Source organism: Phaseolus vulgaris, chromosome 8 (assembly GCF_000499845.2).
Source record: "Phaseolus vulgaris cultivar G19833 chromosome 8, P. vulgaris v2.0, whole genome shotgun sequence".
NCBI classification, from domain to species: domain Eukaryota; kingdom Viridiplantae; phylum Streptophyta; class Magnoliopsida; order Fabales; family Fabaceae; genus Phaseolus; species Phaseolus vulgaris.
The window spans coordinates 43,114,063-43,139,008 of NC_023752.2; the positions used below are offsets into that span (position 1 = coordinate 43,114,063).

General features: G+C 34.3%; 1 protein-coding gene and 1 long non-coding RNA gene across 2 annotated transcripts in view; one reads left to right on the top strand and one right to left on the bottom strand.

The window, feature by feature from the left end:
- Positions 1-24,946, top strand: part of LOC137824152 (helicase and polymerase-containing protein TEBICHI) — a 30,479-nt gene that overhangs the window by 4,231 nt on the left and 1,302 nt on the right. Inside the window, exons 9-22 of the mRNA XM_068629626.1 lie at positions 6,466-6,627; positions 6,715-6,948; positions 7,202-7,414; positions 7,971-8,321; positions 11,192-11,344; positions 11,487-11,684; positions 14,668-14,886; positions 14,997-15,114; positions 15,432-16,597; positions 16,718-16,915; positions 18,959-19,218; positions 22,900-23,089; positions 23,502-23,609; positions 24,250-24,602. Of these exons, the coding sequence (XP_068485727.1) occupies positions 6,466-6,627; positions 6,715-6,948; positions 7,202-7,414; positions 7,971-8,321; positions 11,192-11,344; positions 11,487-11,684; positions 14,668-14,886; positions 14,997-15,114; positions 15,432-16,597; positions 16,718-16,915; positions 18,959-19,218; positions 22,900-23,089; positions 23,502-23,609; positions 24,250-24,602 (3,923 nt within the window). The remainder of the gene's footprint in view (positions 1-6,465; positions 6,628-6,714; positions 6,949-7,201; positions 7,415-7,970; positions 8,322-11,191; positions 11,345-11,486; positions 11,685-14,667; positions 14,887-14,996; positions 15,115-15,431; positions 16,598-16,717; positions 16,916-18,958; positions 19,219-22,899; positions 23,090-23,501; positions 23,610-24,249; positions 24,603-24,946) is intronic.
- On the bottom strand, positions 329-24,352 carry LOC137824153 (uncharacterized). The gene is made up of 3 exons (XR_011083217.1): positions 24,217-24,352; positions 1,647-1,701; positions 329-466 (listed from the first exon to the last, which is right to left on the bottom strand). It is a non-coding gene; the product is annotated as an uncharacterized lncRNA (long non-coding RNA).

Here is a 24,946-nt window from a genome sequence, read left to right on the forward strand (position 1 = left end):
TTATGTACACAACTGAAATTGGGCATCCTCTTTTCTCTTGGCCAACTGTCCTCTTTTGTTGTCATTTTTGGTAGTGTAATTACTGAAATCAGTTGAAACTTGATCAGTATAACTTTACATAAATTGGTATTTATCCTTTTAAAACCTAATTCCACTTTTGTTTTGTTATCAACATATTGCATGTTTAGTACTTTGAACTTATTATCTGTTTGAAAGAAAGAAACACCATATTCAATAGAACACTAACTGGAAATAGAGGAACATCAGATTTTGCTAATATAATTGAACCATCCATTTGTAACATTTACTATAAAACCAGTTGTTTTTGGTCTAGCTCCATAGGGAGGCAATTTTGTTTGAGTTGGGAACACCCTCGGCATGGTGAGGCTAGCTCTGGTGTATTTTTTTTCACATACACCAGACTTGAGCTCGAGACCTTATTTGAGAGAAATAAAGTATGTAGCACCTGAATCAACCACCCACTGGTTAGTAGAAAACTGGGAAACACTATAGTGGGATGACTTTGGACATTAATTTAGGATTATAGACTATAGATAAAATTTAAGAAGCTATAGGAAAGTGATAAACTCGGAAATCACTTAATGATCAATCCTACTGAATATTATTTCAAATATTATAATATAAAGAAAATGAATAGTCAAAAATACAAAATTACTAAAATGGCCAAAACTAAAGAAATCATAATAAATAAGTCAAACCCTATACACAATTACTATCAATCTAGGAGAAATAAGATTGTGGGAATGAAGTCTAAATTAAAGATAATGGTGAAATTCATAGAAAAAAGGAAAACTGCAAATAAAAATTAGGAATATGTGAACTGTGAATCATTGAGGAAGAGAAACAGACTTGTGATATGTGAAGGATGAAGAAAAAACAGAACACAGAAATAAGAGATAAACTCGGAAATCACTTAATGATCAATCCTACTGAATATTATTTCAAATATTATAATATAAAGAAAATGAATAGTCAAAAATACAAAATTACTAAAATGGCCAAAACTAAAGAAATCATAATAAATAAGTCAAACCCTATACACAATTACTATCAATCTAGGAGAAATAAGATTGTGGGAATGAAGTCTAAATTAAAGATAATGGTGAAATTCATAGAAAAAAGGAAAACTGCAAATAAAAATTAGGAATATGTGAACTGTGAATCATTGAGGAAGAGAAACAGACTTGTGATATGTGAAGGATGAAGAAAAAACAGAACACAGAAATAAGAGAGAATAGATGTGTAAAATGTGAAGGAAGTGAAAAGAACAGAAAACACATGCACTTAAGTCAGCTGCAAGCCGTTAGGTGCAAATAGAGACTGAGCTCTGATGAGTGAGTAGAGACATAAGGAAGAACAGAGACCTGCTGGCAGTGGGTTAGGGACTGGAAGCATTGGGGTTGGGTGGAAACAGATGCTGGCTAGCAGACAGTTGGTCACTGGGTCAGACAACAAAATTCTAAACAAGTGCAGTCTTTTTGCGTGAATGACTGAGGAAAGAAGGGTTCAAACCCCTACAATAATTTTGAAGCTGAAAGTACATTATAAATTGTGAGACTATCCAAATGCAATTTAATTAGGAAACTCAAAAGTCGAGGGCAAAAAGTGACTGCAGTTTGAAGAACCTGAGTGAATCTGATCATGAGCTGCTGAAAACCTCCCCACCACAAACTGTTTTTCCTGCAAAGGCATTTTTTCAACATTGTTAGAGATAGGATGAAGGATATTCAATTCTTCATATACTACAATAAACTTTGTAAGTTATGCTTGGGTAGATTATTGTTTTGTCCTGATTGATGAAACTTCTAACTCACTCTAATATTACCAGACAATTTATTTTTCTTTTGACAGTCCATATACTTCTGAAGTTGCTTGCAGCATTTTTGTATATCTATACCTCCGGAGCTAATCCTATACAATCAAGGTTATCTAGATCATATATGTATTTTAGTATCATATCTTTGTTATTAGTTGATATCAAATCTTCTCTATTAATTGTATTGATTCATTTTTCTCACTTGAGATATATACAAAAGAATAGAAAATGAATTTGTGAGAATAATTTCCTTCTCTTAGGATCTCATATATATAATGGCATTGGAGATTTCAGATTCAATGAATAAGAGGGAAGAGAAAAGAATAAGAAAGGTCATATCTAGAAAATGGGTACAACACAAAGCACACATTACGAAGTAGTTAGATAGGCAAATTTGAATTACTATCACTTCTTTAAATTTTAATGACTTGGACAAATTGATTTTTGATTTCATTCAGAAAAGAAGTAAAGATAGATAATAATTCAAAATGGCCTGTCATTATACAAACCCAACTATGTGTGGAATACTTATCAATGAAAGTAACAAAATATCTAAAACCAAAAGACGAGACACGACTTGGCCCCAAATATCAGAATGGATGATAGAAAAAACAGAAATACATCTTGATTAAGGTTGTTTAGGAAAAGAAGATCTCACATGTTCTCCTAGTTGACATGACTGCATTTTAATGTTTGAAGTCTACTAAGTTTGAAGACCATTTTTTTTAAATTTTGACAAGTAGGGATGACCCAACAATCGTCTAAAAGTTTGGGAGATGGGGATGCAAAAACAAGACACAAATGAACTAGTTCCAAAATAGTAAGCCTCTAGATTCATGTCTTTCTCCAATTAGTCACCCCGTACTATGTTCCTGTATAACAAAAGAATTTACATCAAAGGTTATTGAAATTTTTAAAGACTTGGTTAATTGAATAAATAAATAAGATTGAAAGGACATTTTAGATTTAAGGAAGGAGAAAGCGAAACTTGACAACCCCCCTTAAAGGAAACTTTAGAACCATTGGCTAAGGTTTTGAAATGAGGAATTTTGGGAAAAGAAAGGGATGAGAACAAAAAGGTATTACCAAAAATGTGATCAGAAGCACCTGAGTCAAATGTCCATGGACTTTGACTTTCCACAAATTGTGAGATGATTGTGCCAAGCCGATTTCAATCTCAAATATTTTCGTATTCTTTACTAGAGAATTTGGGTTCAACAACTTCAAATTTATAGATATTGGCTGTCATATCTGGAAAGTCGTGCAAAGAGAAGCAATTCTCTTTCGATGTTACCCATTCTCTTATAGTGTGTGCATTGAGGATGTCCCTTACAACCATGTGCTCCTCTATTATTGCATTATGCTCTTCCACTTGTAGAAACCATGACAGAAGATTCCATAGGTGCCGTGTTGTCAAGCATTCCGTGGATGGGACTTCGTGATCGGTTAACAAGTTGATCTCTAACAACATGTTCAAAATTTAGATGCATGGCATGGAGGATCATAACCATATATGATTTGTCAAACCTTTTCTTATTCTCGTCTAATGACTCAACCTCCAATAACATATTCAATTCTTGAATAGTAGATTTAGCTTCACTCATAGAAGACAACATGTTGTGATTTGTTTGTTTGCGAGAGGCAAACTTATTGGCAGAGTCATAAAGGCGATGAGCATGGTAGTTGAATCGTGAATCGTATCGTGAATCGGAGAGCTTATATTTTGAATTGTGAATCGGAGAGCTTATATTTTGAATCGTGAATCGTTTCGTATCGTGAATCATAAGATTCATGAACATTTAAAAAATATAATATAAAACATGTAAACATGTAAAAATATAATTAATACTCACAACCATATTTAAAAAGAGTAGTTGTACTATATTAGGTTAATATTATAATGGTTGGATTGGGCTGGATTATATGATCCAACTCTTTGTTAGATGAAAAAAAATTATATTTGGGTTGGTGGCCCAAGGAGAGACAACATTAGGGTTGTCTAATGTTGTCTTTTGCACAAGTGCCTCTTCATTTTCCATGGACATGTTTCTGCTGCTGCAGTTGTCTCTTCATTTTCGCATGGTGCCCCTTGACAGTTGGGCTCCCATGCCTCATACGCTGCGGCTCCAATCGTGCCTCCCACTCCTCCTGCAGTTCGCTTCTTCATCATTCACTCTCGTTGTCGTTCTCCATGCGTCACTATGTTTGGGTCGTTGGAGGAGAAGAGGGAAATCTTAGTTGAAGGAGAAGCAAGTTCATGGTTAAGAAAAGTTAGGGTTTTAACAAACCCAAATACACTGCATGATTCAAGGCACGATACATAAGTGATTTTGCAATTCTGCGATTTTTTGAACGATTTGCTCTTGTATCTTGCGATACGGGAGCAAAAATGATTATTCCCACAATTCGTATCGCGGGAGAGCAGAATCGTATTGTTTCGTATGAATCATATCATGTATCACACGATACTTACTACCATGGCGATGAATATAATTTGAAATAATATTAATTTTTTTTCTAGATAGAGTTTCACGTTTTGAACGAGTACCCAATCATTTGGGTTCCACAAATTGCTATAGTAACGCACAAAGCTAACAATAGTTTTTGGCCAATGTTCAACTTGATTAGATGACACATTACTCCCGTCTTGTTCAAGGTGAATGTGGAAACCTTGGTCACGGAACCAAGGTGCAATTGACGTACGCCAAGAGGGAGTTAATTTTCCCATTTAGTTTTTTAGAAGTAATGGCAAAAGTTCCAGAGAATGAGATGACAAGTCCAAAAGATTTTTGTTGTAGGAGGAGATCAACAGAAAGAGACAACCAATAAGAAACAAATAGAGAATCATAGATTTGACCTTCAATCAAGCTGATTGAGCTTTAGCAATAAAATACACCATGTAATTGTTAAGTTGCTTGAGAGAGGCCAAATGATTAGTAGAATCATAGAGGCATTAGATGTTTGCAAAAATATTTTGGGCCTTTTTTTCGAAAGGAGTTACGGGTTTTGAATGACTAGAGAGCGCTTAAAATATTATAGGCTGTATTGATTGCTAAAGTAAAGAACAAAGCGGAAAACCATTCTTCTTCCCTTGTTGAACTTTGTCTACAGATGACGATCTTAAAAAAAAAAATCATCGAATGATGATTTCTTTGTCGAACTAAGACAGCCAGAGTGGGATTGACCCACTCTGATACCAACTTAAGTTAAATACAAAAAAATAGAGAATGACTTCAAAGGAGTAATTTCGCCATCTCAGGATCTCGTATTTATAATGACATTGGAGATTTCAAGTACAATGAATGAGAGGGAAGAAAAAAGAATAATATTTAGAAACCAGGTAGAATACTAAGCAAACAACATATTTTCATTAAATAACATTTAAGATGGCTTTTTTTAACATTCTAAATGAAAATAAAGCACCCATGTTGTCTAGAAACATGGTTTTGAGCTTAATCTTTTTCTATTGTCTAGATGTTAGCACTTTTAGTAGTCTTAACCACTTGGCTTATTATTTTTCATCAAATTTTTGATTTATTTGAAACAATGGGGAAAACTCCTTTTGCATAAATATAGATTTTGTAGAAACTTGAAACTCATCAAGTTAGTAGGTATTCCGGTCAAGTTGATCATCCATCTTCTAAAAATTAACTTCAAAGAAACAACTCAACAAGTGAAGATGTTCACCACCAAAACTCCTAAAATATAATAACCCAACAAACTACAACCATAGATGCTGAAGAACAACAAATCATACCATTTTGGCTCTTCCAACTTATTGAATGCAAGAGTGACTCTAGGCTAAAACTCCAAGTAAGTATTGTTAAGACTCCCAAAAGGCACCAAAAGAACCAAAATCATTCGAAGCTAGCCAAAATCACATCTTAAAACATGACATTACTAGGGTCCCGAGATTGTGGCATGCCTAGTTTTCCTTCTCTTATTGGCTGTGATATCCTTGTATTAAAAAGAGGACTTTAAGCCTAACTCAACCTCATAAAACTGACCTATAAGGTGAGGTTTGCATCCACTTATAAACTACGAAATGTCCTAATCTCTAGTCGATGTGGGATCTCCAACACCTCCCCTCCTTATACCAAGGCTACCAACTCATGTGTGAGACTATATATTATGGTTGATCCGATAACAATCTGATAGCGGGTGACCTGATAAGCTGAACAAACACTTGTTAGGATAGACTCGAAATGACCTGATACCATATTAAGAAGTGAACTTTAAGCCTAAATCAATCTTATAAAACCGGCTTATATGGTGAGGTTTGCACCTACTTATAAATTATGAAATGTCTTAATCTCTAGTCAATGTTGGATCTCCAACACCTTGATTTCTTGAAACACCACCCATGGCATTCTAAGGCCTAGCCCTATGCATCTCTTATAAATTTGCATCCAAGATCACCCACTAAAACAAGAAACACAAAGTTCATTAGGGATAAAGACAATTTTGGATGACTGGGAATGGAAGATTGACTAATTTTTCTTTTTATTAACTCGGACTTTTATATTCAAATTGATGACTATTGATTGCTGCATATCTGGCATTGTCATATTTGTATAAATTCTTCCTTTTTTGATGTTATCTTATAAATGTCTCAAATTTTCATCAAGGCAGCACTATACCAGACAGAGTTCCGGCCAGTTCCACTAGAAGAATATGTAAAAGTTGGCAACTCCATTTACAATAAAAATATGGAACTTTGTAGAACAATCTCAAAAGTGGCTGACCTTGGAGGTAAAGATCCAGATCATGTTGTTGAACTATGTAATGAGGTAGGTGGTCTAGAGTCTTAGCTGCAATGTCTATACCTTGTAATACTGAAAACTGTATAATTATGAATAACTAAATATTATTTTCAGGTTGTTCAAGAGGGACAATCAGTGTTAATATTTTGCTCTAGCCGGAAGGGTTGTGAATCAACTGCAAGGCACATTGCAAAGTTCCTTAAAAGATTTACTGTTGATGTTAATGATTGTGAGTTTGCTGATATTACTTCTGCTATTAACTCCTTGAGAAAGTGCCCTGCTGGGTTGGACCCCATATTGGAGGAAACTTTTCCTTCTGGTGTTGCATTTCATCATGCCGGCCTTACGGTAAGTTTCCAATTTTTTTTGCTTCATGGCTTCCACCAACACTTTATTACTGTTGGAGATCCCACATTAACTAGGAATAAATCTAAATTATAATATATAAGTGGAGTGCAAACCTCATCTTATGAGTCTATTTTGAGGTTGAGTTAGACTTAAATTCGATTACTTAATAATAACATATCCTCTTGTTGGTTCTACTCTATATAGATGATGAAAATGTTGTCTATATAACCTGTTACTTTTTTCTGTTTCACAGGTTGAGGAAAGAGAGATTGTTGAAACCTGTTATCGGAAGGGTCTTTTACGTGTTTTAACTGCCACATCAACCTTAGCAGCTGGGGTAAATTTGCCGGCGAGGAGAGTCATTTTTCGCCAACCTAGAATTGGTTGTGATTTTCTAGATGGGACGAGGTACAAACAGATGGCTGGTCGTGCTGGTCGAACTGGAATTGATACAAAAGGAGAAAGTGTATGTTTTTTTTTATTATGCTTTCAAACTGTTACATGGTGATGTGAATGTGGTATTTTCATGATGTTAAGCTGATGGATTTGGGGTGTTCCTAAGCATAAACATATATATGCTACACTTTCTTTTTGTCATTTTTTGTTTTGAATTTTCTCTTTGTTGCACTCAACATATGTTTCTTTTTTCTCTTTCCCTTTACTGTGGAAAATATGATGTATATTTTTCTGATTTGGAAAAAATACAATAGAGGTATAAGTAGAATATAAAAGAATAAACCTGTACACTAATCCATCCTGAAAATCGCGTGAAATAATTGTCCCTATAAATGCTTAGCCTAATTATGGAAATAAAACTGATCTTATTAACATTAAATCCTATTATGGGCTGCACAAATCAGAATTGGATGATTTTGATTAATATGTGCTGATCCTCCAACAGATTCTGATTGATATGCAGTGATCTCCTACACTAACTTTTCTTTTTTACATTGATGTCATACTTTATTGGGGTGGACTCTAATTATGTAGTTCTGAGTTGATTTACTTTTTTATTCGTACAGATACTTATCTGTAAACCAGCAGAAGTAAAAAAAGTTACAGGACTTCTTAATGAAAGCTGTCCTCCTTTACATTCTTGTTTGTCAGAAGACATGAATGGAATGGCGCATGCAATCTTAGAAGTAGTGGCTGGAGGAATTGTTCAAACTGCTAGCGATATTAACCGGTATGTTAGATGTACTCTTTTGAATTCTACAAAATCATTTCAAGATGTGGTAAAATCTGCACAAGAATCCCTTCGATGGTTGTGCCAAAGAAAATTTCTTGAATGGAATGAAGACACTAAACTGTATAATACCACACCTCTTGGACGAGCATCTTTTGGAAGCTCTCTTTGTCCAGAAGAATCGCTTGTAAGTGTTTGTCTACTTTTATTTAATTTTCTACTTTTATTTAGTTTCATTTCTTTTTTCCCCCTTGATCCATTTTGGGTTTATTACAGTCAAACTTTTCTTGTTTCTTTTGTGTTAGAATATATTAGGCATGTGAATTTGATGATTGGATACATGACATGTTAATTCTTTGTGCATAATACGTTAGAGACCCAAAATGTAGAAGACAAATAAATAGGGAAAATGAGAGAATATATGTATTATTTCCAAAATGAAACAAAACACATAGCAAGCACTTCCAGAGAGGTTAGCACCTCCTGGCCATAATAGAATTTCACAGTATCTTGTATCCTTGCTCCTCACTCACCTCCCTTTATATTATTCCACTACCATCACTCATTAACTAATTCTTTTGCACCCTTTGCCACCCCAACCTCTCTCTTCATGATGGGGAAAAACAACACAATACCAATACGTAGTACACTTTAATAGTTAATGCAGAAGAAATAAATCTCACTAACTTGCAAGAATCTATGAGGAACAACAACAAATGATTAGCAATAGCAAATTGCCAAAATCACAAAGATACCAAGATTTTAACATGGAAAACCCCTCAAAGCAAGGGTAAAAACTATGGGTCGTCCAAACCAAAGAAATAACTCCACTATGATCAATAAAGGCTACAAAGGAGTCTCAATCAAGTGCACAAAACAATGCTAACACCCAGCCAAACAACAAAGCAATAAAGCTTACAAATAGAGAACAAGGAAGATGAAAACCCCCCTAATACATAGCTACTGAGCGAACTGAATATCTCCCTACTCAGACCTTGTATCAACGATCCAACCGTTTAAAATAACAAATCAGGTGTTCTGAACCAGTTGTCAAATTTTCAGCTTGATCAAACGGTGAATGAATATGCAATACTAGTTTTACTGTTGCAGTTATGTGAGAAATCGAGAATCACTTTCTATCTTCATCTCTCTCAAAATGCTGTTGTTCTTATTGACTTGAGACCTTTCCTCTTACTCTCTTTCTAACTTTAGACTCCTTTCCACTTAGTTAAGTGAGACATCAAGTGGGCCTCAATTTGCGCCTTTTCTCCACATGGGTAGGATGCCCAATACCCAACAAATCTCTCCCTCACAATTGTTTGGAGATAACTGCCAAACCGGAAATCTCACATTAAACTTCAAACTTTCCTCTTGGCGATGCTTTAGTCATCATATCAACACCATTATCATCAATTCGAATTTTAACTAACTCCAGCAGTTTAGCATCCAAAGCATCACATGTTTATGAGAGATGCAACCTATAAGCAAGGAAATATTGCAAGAATATCTCATATAAAGGTTAACTTGACTTTGCGTTGCAGGTTGAGTTTCATAGCAATTGATTCCTTTAAAGAGATATATGAACATTGTTGGAATCGTATATTTCCATATTTATATAATTGTGTTGGACTTTGTTTGTGGTGATAATTGTTAATTCATATAAATTAGCTCTAACCATATATGTTTTATTTTATGCATAACATTGATTTTTGATTTCGTCTTGATTACACATCTTGATATTAGATTATATTTAAAGTATATTTGGATTGACTTGTATATGGATGAAACAATTGGAAGGTTATGATTTCACAACCCCATCTTAACTACCTTGCTAAGTTCATCATTCACAACCAACCTATTGAATATATATCACCCTTGCCAATAGCACCATAGTGCTCCAACAAATCACTTTTGACTTGCTCCCATGTCAAACACTCATGTTAATAAATACTAGATTTAAAGAAAAGAACGATACCCCTCCATGCAAACTTGGGTGAGGTTCACCTTCACCTCTTATGGGGTACCTTGGACTTGAAAATGCAACTTTGCTCTGACAATCCATCTTGTAGATCCTTCATTGTTGAAAATAACAACTCACATGTCTTTTACTTATTGAGGAAATTTTGATGGTGGGTCTTCACTTATTTGTGACATCTCTTGGTTAGCGGATTCTTCTAAGTTTGAAATCCCATTGGTGTTTGAGAACATCTCCATAAGATTTGCATGGTTCTCATTAGACCAAAGTTGCATAGTTGCAGAGTCGTCTTGTGTCCAACAACTTTCTTTTCCAAGGCTACAACCTTACCTCCATCTTCTTTGGTGGCGTATGTTGACACTACTCGTTTTGATCTTGTATTCAGTAGGTTAGACCAAATGTTAGAGACCCAAAAAGTAGAAGACAAAGAAACAAGCAAATTGAGAGAACATGTGTATGATTTCTAGAATGACAAAAAATACGAGAGGATGATTTTTCCTATATCTTCAGAGCATGCTCCTCCTTAGTTCTCCCCTCCCCCCTCTTATATTTCCAGTACTTCTCTCACTTTTTAAGTAATTCTGTTACACTGTTACACAATTCTCTTCAATCCCTTGTTTCTCCTATTGGAAGCTTTCCAAATCTTGTGCCTACTTTCAAAGTCTAAGCCCATATTCTCCAATCCTAACATAATAGTTCCTTGTAAGTTGTTTTTTTATTATATAATCATTTCCTTGTAAATACTAGGTTAAACTTAAAACTTGTATACACATGTGTTCTTGTGCAATTATCATCAATTCATTTTTGTCATTTTTAGGTTGATATTTGCATTGAAGTCCTTGTTAAATTTTGTGTTTGATTTGATTTCTTGTGAAGATGATGGTAGGATTATGTCCTTGTAAGCACTTGGTTAGAACCAATATATATACTTGTGTGTAATTTCTTTTGTACCATTATCCTAAAAGGATAATATTCAGTTTTTCTATATAATTTTGTCCATTGGTAACTTTAAAATATGGTAGGTAATTTGAGGTAGTATAGTCATGTTATTGGCATCAACTCATGCTTTCTTGATTTCTTAGATTGTGTTAGCTGATCTTTCAAGGGCAAGGGAAGGATTTGTCCTTGCATCTGACTTACATTTAGTATACTTGGTGACACCAATCAATGTTGATGTTGAGCCAAATTGGGAATTGTTCTATGAGCATTTTGTGAGATTGTCTCCTCTTGACCAGGTTGGTCTTCATTAAGCAGAATTCCATTTCTCTATTTTGGCAAAAGATGTTACTAGACTTGCTTGGAGTTCATTAGATGTTTACTATCACCTATCATCATCGGATGCATACGTAAGTCTTATTAATTTTGATATGCATGCAGTCAGTTGGCAATAGAGTAGGAGTGACAGAACCATTTTTGATGCATAAGGCGCATGGCGCACCACTACGTGCTTCAAGCAAGTCAAGACATAATACAAGATCACTGCACAATCAACAAAGAAGCCACAACTATGATGATCAAACACTTCGTGTTTGTAGAAGATTCTATGTTGCACTCATTTTGTCACTTCTAGTTCAGGTGCTTTTTTCTCTATTTTGTGGACTCAAATATTTCTATTCTTACAACTATTTTTATATGGCAGAGGAAATTCTAGCATGGTTTTTCCCTTGAAAACCTAAGCATTCCACTCCAAATGCAATCTCTAACCACAATAATGAGTAGAGTTGTCAAAATTGGCTTCATTCAATGTACTTGGCTGGCGGGGCTCTAAAATTTGAGGCCTGAAAAAATTGGACTAATTTGACTCATCCTAATGGGTCTTCCTAGACCATTGCAATGTTGGCCTAATATTATTATTTTTCTTTTGAATGCGATCTAAATTTAGAATGGCGTCATTGATATTGGATAGTAGAAAATATTAGAGACTCTAGAAATCCTTTATGGAAATATATTGGAAGCCATAATGGGTTAGGGTAGAAGTATCATGGACAAAAAAACACAATATATACATATAGTTATTTAAAAAAATGCAAAAATATAATTGTAATGAAATAATGATGAAAGGTAACTGTAATAAATAAGAATTGCAAGTCTCTAAATTCAAATTAAAATAAAAAAAATCAAAATACCACAAATTTCAAGTTCAAGACTTAAAAATAATATTACAAAATAATATAAATGTCCTAAATTTGTAATTATCTATCTCTTGAATCCCAACTTTTTATCTTCAGTGCCAATTTTGTTTATTGGAAAGTAGGTGATAGATTTTTTTAGAAAATTAAGAAAATAATTATTGAGTGGAAAAGAAAAATAAAAAATCTAGGGAGTTGAGTGATGTTGAATTAAAGGAAATTGAAAGAAAGAAACAACAACGATCTCTAACATTTGCTGCAGCAAATCCAAAGATATCTTTGTAGATTCTTGTGGTTCTGTGAATGTCTACTTCTAGGACTCCATGTGGGTTTCCAGTTCCTTTGTGGTCACCATCATACCTCAGACGACCCTAGGAAACTGATACCAATTGCAACAGCTAACATTCACTTAGAAATTATAGAGGATAGTGGGCTATGAAAATGATTATTGATTACCCCCAAAACTCTGTACAAAAGATTCTATGTATAATTCTGATTTCCACAGCTATAACTATTTTTACACCAGAATTAGACTGCTTATTTTATAAGCAACTAATAGTAGAATGAAGTCTATTTTTAATTCTGTTCACTACCTGTTATTACAACAACAATGTAAGCTGGTGGCTGAGTGGATGAAGTTTGGTAGAATGCCTAGGTTAAAGATCTGTTCTAATTGTTTGGTTTGGGTCGAGTTGTATGGCCCAACCCCTTTCTTTAAGAAAAAAAGCACGTGGGATAACTATTATATTAACCCACTTGGAAAATGAAAAGAGAAGAGAAGAGAAGATTAGGGTATTTAGTAACTTGGGTCGGGTTGGGCCATGTTGCGACTTACACCATGGTTGCTCTGAGCTGTCATGCTATGGCAGCCAGGAGAAAGTTTGCTACCGAAATCTGCCATGATTTTTTTATAACATTGATTAAAAATTTGGATAGGCTGAGATGGGCCAACAAGTATGTAGGCCATAAGGAATTCGGGTTCGCCCACCCTACCACATTTTTCACGCACTAGCTTACAATAATGGTTGAACAGACCATTTTTTACACTTTTAACAAAACGTGTACATTGGACTACCACAACATGTCTCATACTACTACAATTGCTAGGGCCTCTAGTCTATCAACAATGAAGGAAACATGTTTAAAGTTCTTAGACTTTAGGTTTGGATCTAATTCAATCTTGCAAAACTAGGTTGCAAGATAAGGTTTTGTTAGGATATAAGGAGATAGTTAGAACATTAATGGGTTAGTTTGATATAAATAGGGGAAGAAGGATAGGAGGGATTCAAATTTGTTTGTGTAAATTGAGCATTGGATATTTAGTCTGAGAAAGGAGGAATCCTTTGGGAAGGGGCAACCCTTAGAGGAGAGTATTCTCTCCTATGCAATTTTCTTTTCATCCTATTCATTAATGTCATTCTTTCTTTTCAATTCTTGGTTCGTAATAGGTTTGCACCCAATTTTTTTAAGCCATGTCACTTATTGATGTGAAACCTAACCACCACCCATGATATTGCAGTTAAGATAACCACCAAGGGTGACTGCACGTAAGACAACCTTCCAACAATCTCCCTCAAGCCCATGACATATGCAGGTGACCCAACAAGTGATCTAGGATATACTTTGATACCATCTAAGAATTTGGTTTGGACATAACTTACATAATTTGTTTGTAAGATGAGGTTTGCACCCCACTTACATGTATTCCATTGTAGCCACATTACCAGGTGATGTGTACCTAAATAACCACCCTTGATTTTGTAATCAAGGCAAACCCAATTTAACGTGACTTTTCACCAATAGTTTTCATCATTAACATGTTAAAAGTCTCTAAAAAGCTCATATCCATTGGAAAAAGGGATATTTTTTTTTCAAGCTATCACATGAAAGATATCATAAAACATAAAAAAGATACAAACAAACATAGGGGACTAGGCCAAAACCTATGCTGAAAAATCAAGAAACTCCCAAAAACTAAAAAAGTGAAACATGGGGAGTTTAGATCTGTTATGGAAGAAGTTTAAAGAAATGGATAAAATATTTATTCTCCTATTATTATATTTATTAAGAGTGATATTAATTTTTTCTTAACATTGATGAAAAAGTAAGATCATTTGAAACATTGAATTGTATCGGTGATACTTAATTACATAGATTCATTCATGTATCATAACATAAGATTCATTTGATATTTGAATTGGTAGAGAGCAAAATGTATCAAATCTTAAGATTTGAATCAGAAGATTTTGATAACTATGTCTGTTATGACATAACGAAGGAGAAATTAGTTAAGATAGTTAGAATACTGCTGAGTTAGTTACTTGAGGTGTTAGAGAAAAATAGAGGGAGAGGAGAGAAAAGGATGTTGATTATCCCTGGAATTTCATTAGAGCTTATTTTATTTCTTGTGTAAATGTGATGTTTTGAAGGAAACTCCTGTGGGTGAAGTTTGTGAAGCATTCAAAGTTGCTAGGGGAATGGTTCAATCCTTGCAAGAGAATGCTGGTAGGTTTGCATCTATGGTTGCTGTGTTTTGTGAAAGACTTGGATGGCAAGATCTTGAAGGCTTAGTTGCTAAGTTTCAAAATCGCGTATCGTTTGGAGTTAGAGCAGAGATTGTAGAACTTACCACCATTCCCTATGTGAAAGTAAGCACTAAGCACACTCAAGTTCTGTGATTGCTTGACATGCTCCTTGGTATAATTTTATTTGCTTGTACTAGTAATCTTATGCCCTGTTTCTTTCATTCAATTTGCAGGGTTCCCGAGCCAGATCACTCTATAAAGCAGGTTTACGTACACCTCTTGCAATTGCTGAAGCATCCATTCCCGAGATAGTAAAAGCACTTTTTGAGTCTTCATCGTGGGCCACAGAAGGTGATCTGTGGATTAAGTTTTCTAAATTCTGTTATGTTGGTTTAAGTTTAATATTTTCATATAGGTTGAGATAGTATTGATTATTCTTAGTAACTATATATGGTAAACTGTAAATATGGAACCAAATTAACTAAATTAACATTTTTTCATAGAGAAAAGCCCATTATCAATGTACTGTGCTTTTAATTTATCCAAGTTAATCTTTTTTATGTACATTTTGCTTAATTCATTAAATTGATTTTCTTAACTTGGGAGTGTGTGTGTGAAGCTGCCTTACATTTTCCTTGTTTTATGAGTTGATTTTGTTTCATTGAAAGGTTCTGGCCAAAGGAACTTACAATTTGGGTTAGCAAAAAAGATAAAGAATGGTGCTCGCAAGATTGTTCTTGATCAAGCTGAGGAGGCTAGTAATGCTGCTTTCTCAACCTTTAAGTCTCTTGGGTTTAGTGTCCCACCGTTTGCTCCTCGCCTATTATCTTCTGCTACTCATGATTCTATCCGGCAAGAAGCTGGAAGTACTATCGGAAGTGACACAACTGACACTAGTTGTAATTTTGTTGATGCAAATCACATTGATAATTCTAATAAATTTACTTCTGACAAAGAAAAAGAAGACTTAATTAAATTATCTGTTAATGGTGCTCTGGCTTCTGTGGAAGGAAAATTAAGCAGCAGTATGCTATGTAGCTTGTCCACTTTTCCAGTTGCAGGATCGATAATGGATAAGCAGAATGGGACTTTTGACCTTGCTAAAAATTCAGACATGTCCAACTTTTCTGCTCCATTTCAGAAACCAAAAGATAAATCTCGTGTACATGATGGGCCCCATGCTCATTGTACAGAGGAACAACATAAGAATGGAAATTTGACCAGTGGTAATTGTGATTGGTCAAGCAAGAAAGGACCCATTAATGCAGTTAGTGGTCCAGGTGGGCTTGATGCGTTTTTGGAAATATGGGACACTTTGCCAGAGTTCTACTTTGATATCCATCACATCAAACGATTGGAATTGCACTCTGCTGCCCCCTTTGAAATACATGGCATAGCCGTTTGTTGGGAAAACTCTCCTGTGTATTACATTAATCTTCCCAGAGATATTCTGTTTTCTGACAAAGGAAAAGATGACTGTTTATCTGTGAGTGCATGCAGCCATAAACAGAAAGTTTCATCTTTTAACTCTAACCAAGATTTGGAGATTGCTAGGATTAGGTGGGGTAGAATTAGTAAAATAATAGGGAAAAGAAATGTCAGAAAGTTCACCTGGAATTTGAAAATTCAGATTCAGGTGCTGAAAAGGCCCGCATTTCCGGTTCAAAAATTCAGATGTTTGGACACACCTGGAAAAATTGTGGACCTTGATGTTATAGACAATTCTTATGTGTTGTTTCCCCCTATTCATGTTCAGGATGCAATTGATCTATGTATTGTGGCTTGGATTCTTTGGCCTGATGAAGAGAGTAGCTCTACTCCAGACCTGGATAAGGTAATGTAAATGCTTGTACTGCTTCCATGAATGTGCAGACTTGTTCCTTTATTTGGCATCAATTTTTGGTGATTTGACAGTGTATCTTACGAGTGTCAACAATTGTGGTTGACAATATAGGAGTTGAAGAAGAGGTTATCCTCTGACGAAGCTGCAGTTGCCAATCAGAGTGGTAGGTGGAGGAATCAGATGCGAAGGGCTGCTCATAATGGTTGCTGTCGTCGAGTTGCTCAAACACGAGCATTATGTTCCGCTCTTTGGAAATTACTTGTTTCTGAGGATCTTGCTGAAGTGCTTATGGGAATAGAAGTCCCGCTGGTAAGTATTTATGAAGCTTTGGTATACTTGGAAGCGTGTCTGATGAGTATTTTACACCAATTTTTCTTTAAATGCAATTTTTATGTCTTATATTGTACAGGCAATATACCTATAAAAATAAAATGATAATCCAATATTGAACAATTTCTGGATTTATGTAGAATGCTCTTATCAATATGTGTGATGGATACATCTTAATTAATCATTCACTTAACACAGCATGGTTGTTGGATTTTATTTTTGTTGAAGATTCCATATAGACTAGAGATATGACCAAATTATACTATGTAAGTGGGTGCAAACCTCATCTTAAAAGTCGGTTTTGTAAGGTTGAGTTAGTTCTAAAACTCACTTTCTAATATGTTCATAAGAGTCTATCCTAGCATGGGTTGTTTGGTCTATTATGTCATTCATTATCGAGTCATAATTGGACCAACCACAAAAATCTTGTCCAAACTTGAGATGTTTAGTCCTCAATGTGAGGGGATGAGATAGAGACCCCACATCAATTAGAGATATAACCAAATTATAGTATATAAGTAGGTGTAAACCTCATTTTACATGCATGTTTTGTGAGGTTGAGTTAGGCATGAAGTTCATTTTCTAAGAGTTTTCATGATTTCTAACACTTGCAAATTGTTTAAAAAATTAGAAAGATTTAAATATAAAACCATTTATAAGCCTTCACCTCACTTGTTATTTTTTATTTGTGAGGTCGTTGATGATGTTTGTATTGGCCTTAATGATGACATGGCCTAGGGTTTGATTCATGCTATCTCTATGCCACCAAATAAAAGTTGGGTTTCAGCTCAATGTAGCTTAAGCTTTGCATAATCTATAATTAACTTAAGAATAATACATACAATTGAAAGAAGATTGAATATATTTCTGAATGTTTTTACAAATATGATTATAGTCTAAATTTATAAACTTTTTACAACTAATTAAGAAAAGAATGGGTAATTAAAGCTAAACAAATAAAATAAAATCACCAAAATATATTAAATCTGTCCTAATAAATAAAAAACAGGATCTGCACTAATTATGGAATAATTATCTCCTAATTATGCAACATACTAATTTAGAGTGTGTATTTCCCTCTCTTAGGATCTCATATTTATAACAATTTTAGACACATAAGATACAATATGAGAGGGAAGAGAAGAGAATATGAAAAGATTGATCTAGGAATTGGGTGTAGCACAAAGCATACAACACCTTTACAATAAACTCTACGATTATTTAAGCTAACAAATTGAAATCAATAGGCTTTGGCATGAGGGAGCATATTAGATATAAAATTGTGTAGAAGTCACCTTATAGCTTGAGTTTTTGTGGAATTTCGTTCTTTACACATTTTATTTATATTGGATATTGATATCTTTATGCTGAAGTTCACCTTTAGTGAAGAATGTAAATATTGAACTATGTTTTTAACTTTATATATTTTGTGTCATGGCATAAAAAGGATTAGGTTAAGTTTGTAAACTTTTACACTTACCACTTAGAGATTCATTGTAGTAGGTGTTTTGTTGATCTTTACTGCTAATCTATAAATTCGTTATTGCAAGGAAACATCAATAAATGTGTGAGCTTTTATTGGTAAAGTGTGTTATTTGTGAATTTTAAGACATTAGAGCACAAAATAAGTTTGGATTAATATTGTAGGCATGATAAGAACTTTTCGAAGAAGTCATTTGATCTCTCTCTCCACATATAAATATATATGTTGTAGTTTTAATTCTAATTTAAGTCCGTGCTACAAATATGAAGCAAGAAGGATGAGAAACTGATCAGTTTAGGATAAGGAATCAAGAAAAAAGGAGGAAGATTTTTATTAGCTGTGCTGAGTTACCTTTTTGTTTACTTTATGACTTATATGCACATTAATTTAAATGGGTATATTAGAACCAAAATATATTGAACCAATTCAACCCCTGTAGCTAGCTCACAGGAGAGAAGTGCTAAAGTTGATAACTCATACTTTGCCTTTATACCTAAGTTGATGTGTGATCTTAACATGTCAATGGCTGAATATGTTAGGTGAATGTTCTTGCTGACATGGAACTTTGGGGAATTGGTGTTGATTTGGAGAGATGCATCCAGGCTCGTAAATTGTTGGTTAACAGGCTAAAGCATCTTGAGAAGGAAGCTTATAAACTGGCTGGGATAACATTCTCACTAAATATGCCAGCAGATATAGCAAAAGTGCTGTTTGAACACTTGAAGCTGCCCATACCAAATGTGAAAAATAAGGGAAAACAACATCCGAGTACTGGCAAACACTGTTTGGATGCGCTGAGGTACTGAGAACTTTCTGTTTCCCATATGTTTGTTGTTGTGGTTGTTCTGTTTATAGTGACTTCAGAGTATAAATACAAGAATAATAGCAATTTGCCACTCGTAGGTTTTCAAACCTGCAGATTCGTATTGCACTTAGATCTCCATTGTCTTTGATTTTTATCTTCTACAAAAGGATTTGTGGATGGAGGGGGTTTATTAGTACCGGCCTTATCCCAATAGATGGGTGGCTTACATGATCAGTTGGTACAATTAGGCTCTATCAAAAGCCATATTTTTTGTAAAAAGGGGGCTTACATTTTTTGATATATTGAAGTGTTTTGTTTTTATAATTAAAGTTTAAAATAAGCTCAGTTTAGTTTGATTATTTGACGTGGTGCAGTAGACAACATAATTAACGCATGGCTTGAGAGAGTTTAGTGTAATTAACTTCAGATTGAATGAAACTATCTTCTTCACAAGACCTGTCCATCTCATTACAACTTGATAGAGACACAACTGAAGTAGAAAGATGAAGCCATAAAAAGGATAAAAAGAAAGTATAATTGATGCTTTGAGATGGACCATATGACTGACCTTTCCCAGTTTGTTTTGTTTGCCATCTGTGGTTTTGCTTTAATTTGGATTGTGAAACATAAAGTTTTAAATAGAGATACACATTGTATGTTTATGAATTTTGAGATAAGACTACCTTTGGTCAATGACCATTTCATATCAGCAAATATCTTAGAATCATCTCTTAATAATTGTGCACTCTTGTGGATATGAGTGACACAAGAAACTATATTGCCGGTTATAATTACAGAGATAAGGAACTGATCTTATATAATCAAGAATATTGCTATGATAATAGAAATAAGGAATTGATCCTATATAATTAAGAATATCTAGATTATATATCTATTATATATCAAGAAGGTGCTTAGTAATGACTTCTTTGACATTGTCAAAACCCTATGAGTTATCTTGCAGTTAATATTTCCTTTTACAATTTTAATTACATTCCATAAATAGACTGTCAATATATTTTATATTTATTGTATAAGGATCATTGATTCTAAATTGTGGGAATAGATTATATCCATTATAAATCAGGATCTTTAGTTATTAAGTCTTCGTATTTTTTTTTAAGAGCAATTGCTCCTCTATGAATAATATCATAAACGGTTCTTTTGACATGGTATTAGCACTTTAAAATCTATTGATTTTATAATCTCTTGTATGTTTAAGAGCAATTCCATTTTGTTGAGGGGTGTTCACACAGGTTAATTCATGAATAACTCCATTTTCCTTAAGTAACTTGGAAAGGTTTTGGTTCACATATTCTCTTCCATTATAAGAATACAATCTTTTAATCGGGCTTCCAAATTGTGTTTGAACCATTCGGTAAAAATTGACAAATAAGTGAAAAACTTCAAACTTATTTGTCATAAGGAATATCCAGGTAACCCGAGTACAATCATCAATAAATGAAACAAACCATTTTGCACAAGAGATATTAGGAATAGGTGAAGGTCTCTATACATCTGAATGAATAAAATCAAAAGGTTTAGAACTTCTATTACTATTGGGAAAAAAAGTTGTCTGATGGTGTTAAGCAAACTGGCAAAATGAAAAGACTCAACAAACACTTTTGTAAATGAAACATGAAATAAGGACTTTAGGGTACTAAATAGAGGATGACCAAGATGTTTGTGTTGAAGCCATATTTGAGAGGATGACCGATTTATGGCCTTGCTGAAGATTAGAAGTGTGTGCCTGTAGTCTAGCACACTTTTTATTTTCTTCTTGCTGTAAGTAATATAACCACCCTGTTCTTTAGCAATTCCAATAGTCTTCTCCGTGGCAAGATCCTGAAACACACAATGAGAATGGAAAAATACCACTGTACAATTTAAATCTTGGGTAACCTTTTGAAGAGACAAGAGGTCATGATGTTGGCATAAAGGCTTTTTCATTCTTGATAAGAGTGAATGAAATCCTGAAACAAAGGAAAATGTGATAACTCAAGGACCTCAACTTCTTGAATACACTCTCTTTGAAGTTGAGAACTAGGAAAGAAAGACTTCATTTCATGAAAGGTAACATCCTTGGAGATAGCCTTTACGACTTTGATGGAGATATCTTTGTATGAAGACACATTTGATGACCTGAGGATCTAACTTACCCTGATAAGGACTATGAACATGGACAAAAACAAGACAACCAAAGACACGACTCTGAAGACTAGCCATAATGGGAATAGAAGGATAGAATGTGGTCATAAGTTGAATAAGACTAACGCCCTCTAGAAATCGAGAGGGTAATCTATTGATCAATTAAGTGGCTCTCAAGACTACTTCTTTCCAGTAAGATCTAGGAACAGACGTTTGAAAGAGTAAAAACTCTAGTAACCTTAAGGAACCTGAAAAGGTTTTGGTTCACATATTCTCTTCTATTATCATAACACAATCTCTTAATTGGGCTTCCAAATTGTATTTGAACCATTCGGTAAAAATTGGCAAACAAGTGAAAAACTTCAGACTTATTTGTCATGAGGAATAGGTGAAACTTCAGGTAACCCGAGTACAATTATCAATAAATGAAACAAACCATTTTGCACTCGAGATATTAGGAATAGGTGAAGGTCCCCATAGATCTGAATGAATAAGATAAAAAATTTTAGAACTTCTATTATTCTAGGGAAGAAAGGTTGTCCGATGGTGTTTAGCAAACGAACAAACATAACAATGAAAAGACTCAACAAAAAGTTTTGTAAATAAATCAGGAAATAAAGAATTTAGGGTACTAAATGGAGGATGACCAAGACATGTATGTTGAAACCATATATGAGAGGATGACCAAGATTCAGGGCCTGACTGAAGATTAAAAGTGGCTTGCATGTAAGTAGTATAACTCGCTCTACTCTTTAGCAACTCCAATCTTCTTCCCCGTGGCAAGATCTTGGAAAACACAATGGGAATGAAAAAATAACACTGCACAATTTAAATCTTGGGTATTGTGTACTGTGTTCTTATTGGAGGTAATTTGATATCATGGAAAAGTAAGAAACAAAATGTGGCAAGGTCAAGTGTAGAGGCAAACATATGTGGCTAAAACAACTCCTTGAAGAACTTAAATTTGAAGAAAGTTCTCAAATGCATCTTCTATGTGCAACTAGGTAGTATTACATATTACCTTTGATCTTGTCTTTCATGAGGGAACCAAACATATTGAGGTGAATTCTCATTCCATAAAAGCAAAATTGGAGTCTGGGGATATCATTAGTAGATATGTTAACTCTAATCAACAGTTGGCTGATGTATTCATCAACTCTCATATGACCGATGATCAATTATATCTTCAACAATCTTGGCACATATGTCCTATATGCTCCAGTTTGAGGGAGAATGTTATAATTCTAGAAAATAAAATAAGGCGGTGTTCTTATATAGTCAAGAATATTTAAATTATATATGTATTACTAGGAACATTTTTATTTATTCCTGTATCATCTTTGTTAGAAGCTAACAAATCTCTTCTATTTACTGTATTGATTCCTTTTTCTGAATATAAATAAAGCACTCATGCTGCATCGGAAACATCTTTTTTCAGTTCAGTGTTTCTCTCTTCCTTAGAATTTAACACATGCTTTATAAACATCCCATTGTTCCAGTCATCTAGAAAATTTGATTTTTTTTCAGGCATGAACATCCCATTGTTCCAGTCATTAAAGAACATCGAACAATGGCAAAACTGTTGAACTCTACGTTAGGATCAATTTGTTCTTTGGCTAGGCTATCTGTAAGCACACAAAAGTATACACTACATGGTCATTGGCACCAAACATCTACGGCAACTGGTCGCCTTTCAATGGAGGAACCTAATCTTCAGGTTTGGGTTCTTTTTTTAACATGTCTTCTGCCTTTTCCTCCAGTTAACTGCTATATATAATGTTAGAAATGCATAATATAGAGATTCATGTGTCTTCACCTAATAGCTTAAACATTTGGGATTATTGGATCATGAGTTATTGCATGGTATGAAAGCCTCTATTTGACAAAGTAGTCTACACTTTGATGCTTGTTGCTTTGATTTTTCTAATAAAGAAAAAGTTATTTCAACACTAGGTAAGTCGGTTTGTGGTTTATGCATTGTCCACGCTTTAATCCCAAAGAGCTCTTGAATGAGGGGGCATTCTAGAAATGTAATACAAATTATTTGTTTGTCTGCACCAGATAGCTTAAGCTTTTGAAAGTTGGTTCAATCAATTTATTGTTATATACTGTCTTGTTGAGTGCTGCAGTGTGTTGAACATATGGTACACTTCAAAATGAAAGAGAAGGAAAATGAAGGTGATGCTGATGAAAATCATTGTAGAATTAATGTTCGTGATTTTTTTGTTCCCACTCAGGTGATTGGCTTTTAATTTTATTGTTTCGTCTGTACTTGTGTGTTTCTTATTGTAGAACAGTTTTTACAATCTCGGACTAAGAAAAGTATTGGTGAATATCTTTAAATAGAATTTTATTGTTGTTTATTGCTTGATACCTACTGAGATTCTAGTCACATTTAAAGCAGAACAAAACAAACACTCTCTGTTGCTTTATCGCTGGCCATGGTTTTACAAGACACTAGCCTGATTAAAATTTGTCCTTATACCCTAGATAATTGATACCATAATTGATAATTATTTTCTTTTCCTCCCTTACAACAATACGCTATCCCTGAGACAGAGTATTCACTGCCCCAAAACTGCAAGTAACTTCTCACTCCTCATTACTCAACTTATATATACCTCTACTGCATAAAACTACTACTAGTTATTTTCTACACATAACTACCATCTTAAAGTTTGTATGCGTTACTGTCATTCTGGAATTTCTAATATAGAACTGTTTTCTAAAACAGATATTCTACATTTCCCATCACATTTCCTTCATTTTATACTCTATTACTGCCTCTGTTTTCTTTTTAGTTTTCATTGTAAATTTCTCTTGTGTTTTAAATATTTGGTATACCTGTGGTCATCCTCATTTATTATTTCCTTGCAGGAGAACTGGTTACTGTTAACAGCGGATTATTCGCAGATAGAATTGAGATTGATGGCACACTTCTCCAAAGACCCTTCACTTGTTGAGCTTCTCAGTAAACCTGATGGTGATGTCTTTAAAATGATGGCAGCAAGATGGACTGGGTGTTCGGAGGTCTCTGTGGATTCTCAGGAGAGAGAGCAGACCAAAAGGATGGTGTATGGTATTCTTTATGGTATGGGTGTCAACAGCCTTGCAGAACAACTGGATTGCAGTTCTGATGAAGCTGCTGAAAAGATTGCTAATTTCAAAAGCTCTTTTCCTGGTGTTGCTTCCTGGCTTCGTGAAGCTGTTGCGTCTTGCCGTAGTAAAGGGTAAGGAGATCTTGTTTTACTTTTGGTCATCCCAACTCTAATATCTCTTTGCAGTGATACAGTAACTAAGATACTCTAGCCGTACTAAGCATTGGATACCCTTGTTTGGACAATATTTAGATTATTTAGTGCCAATGTTGTTTTTATTTCTACAAGGGGATATTTTTTGGTAGGATTTAAAATATTGTTCCCTTGATACAAATTGATATTTTTCTCGGTATTTCAACTATTTTAATCTCTGTTGTAATTTGTACGCTAGTTATTTTTTTTGTGATATCTATATCTAACCATGTTGGAAACTGTGCTAGACAATGATAAAGGTGATTTATTATAGCATTATGATT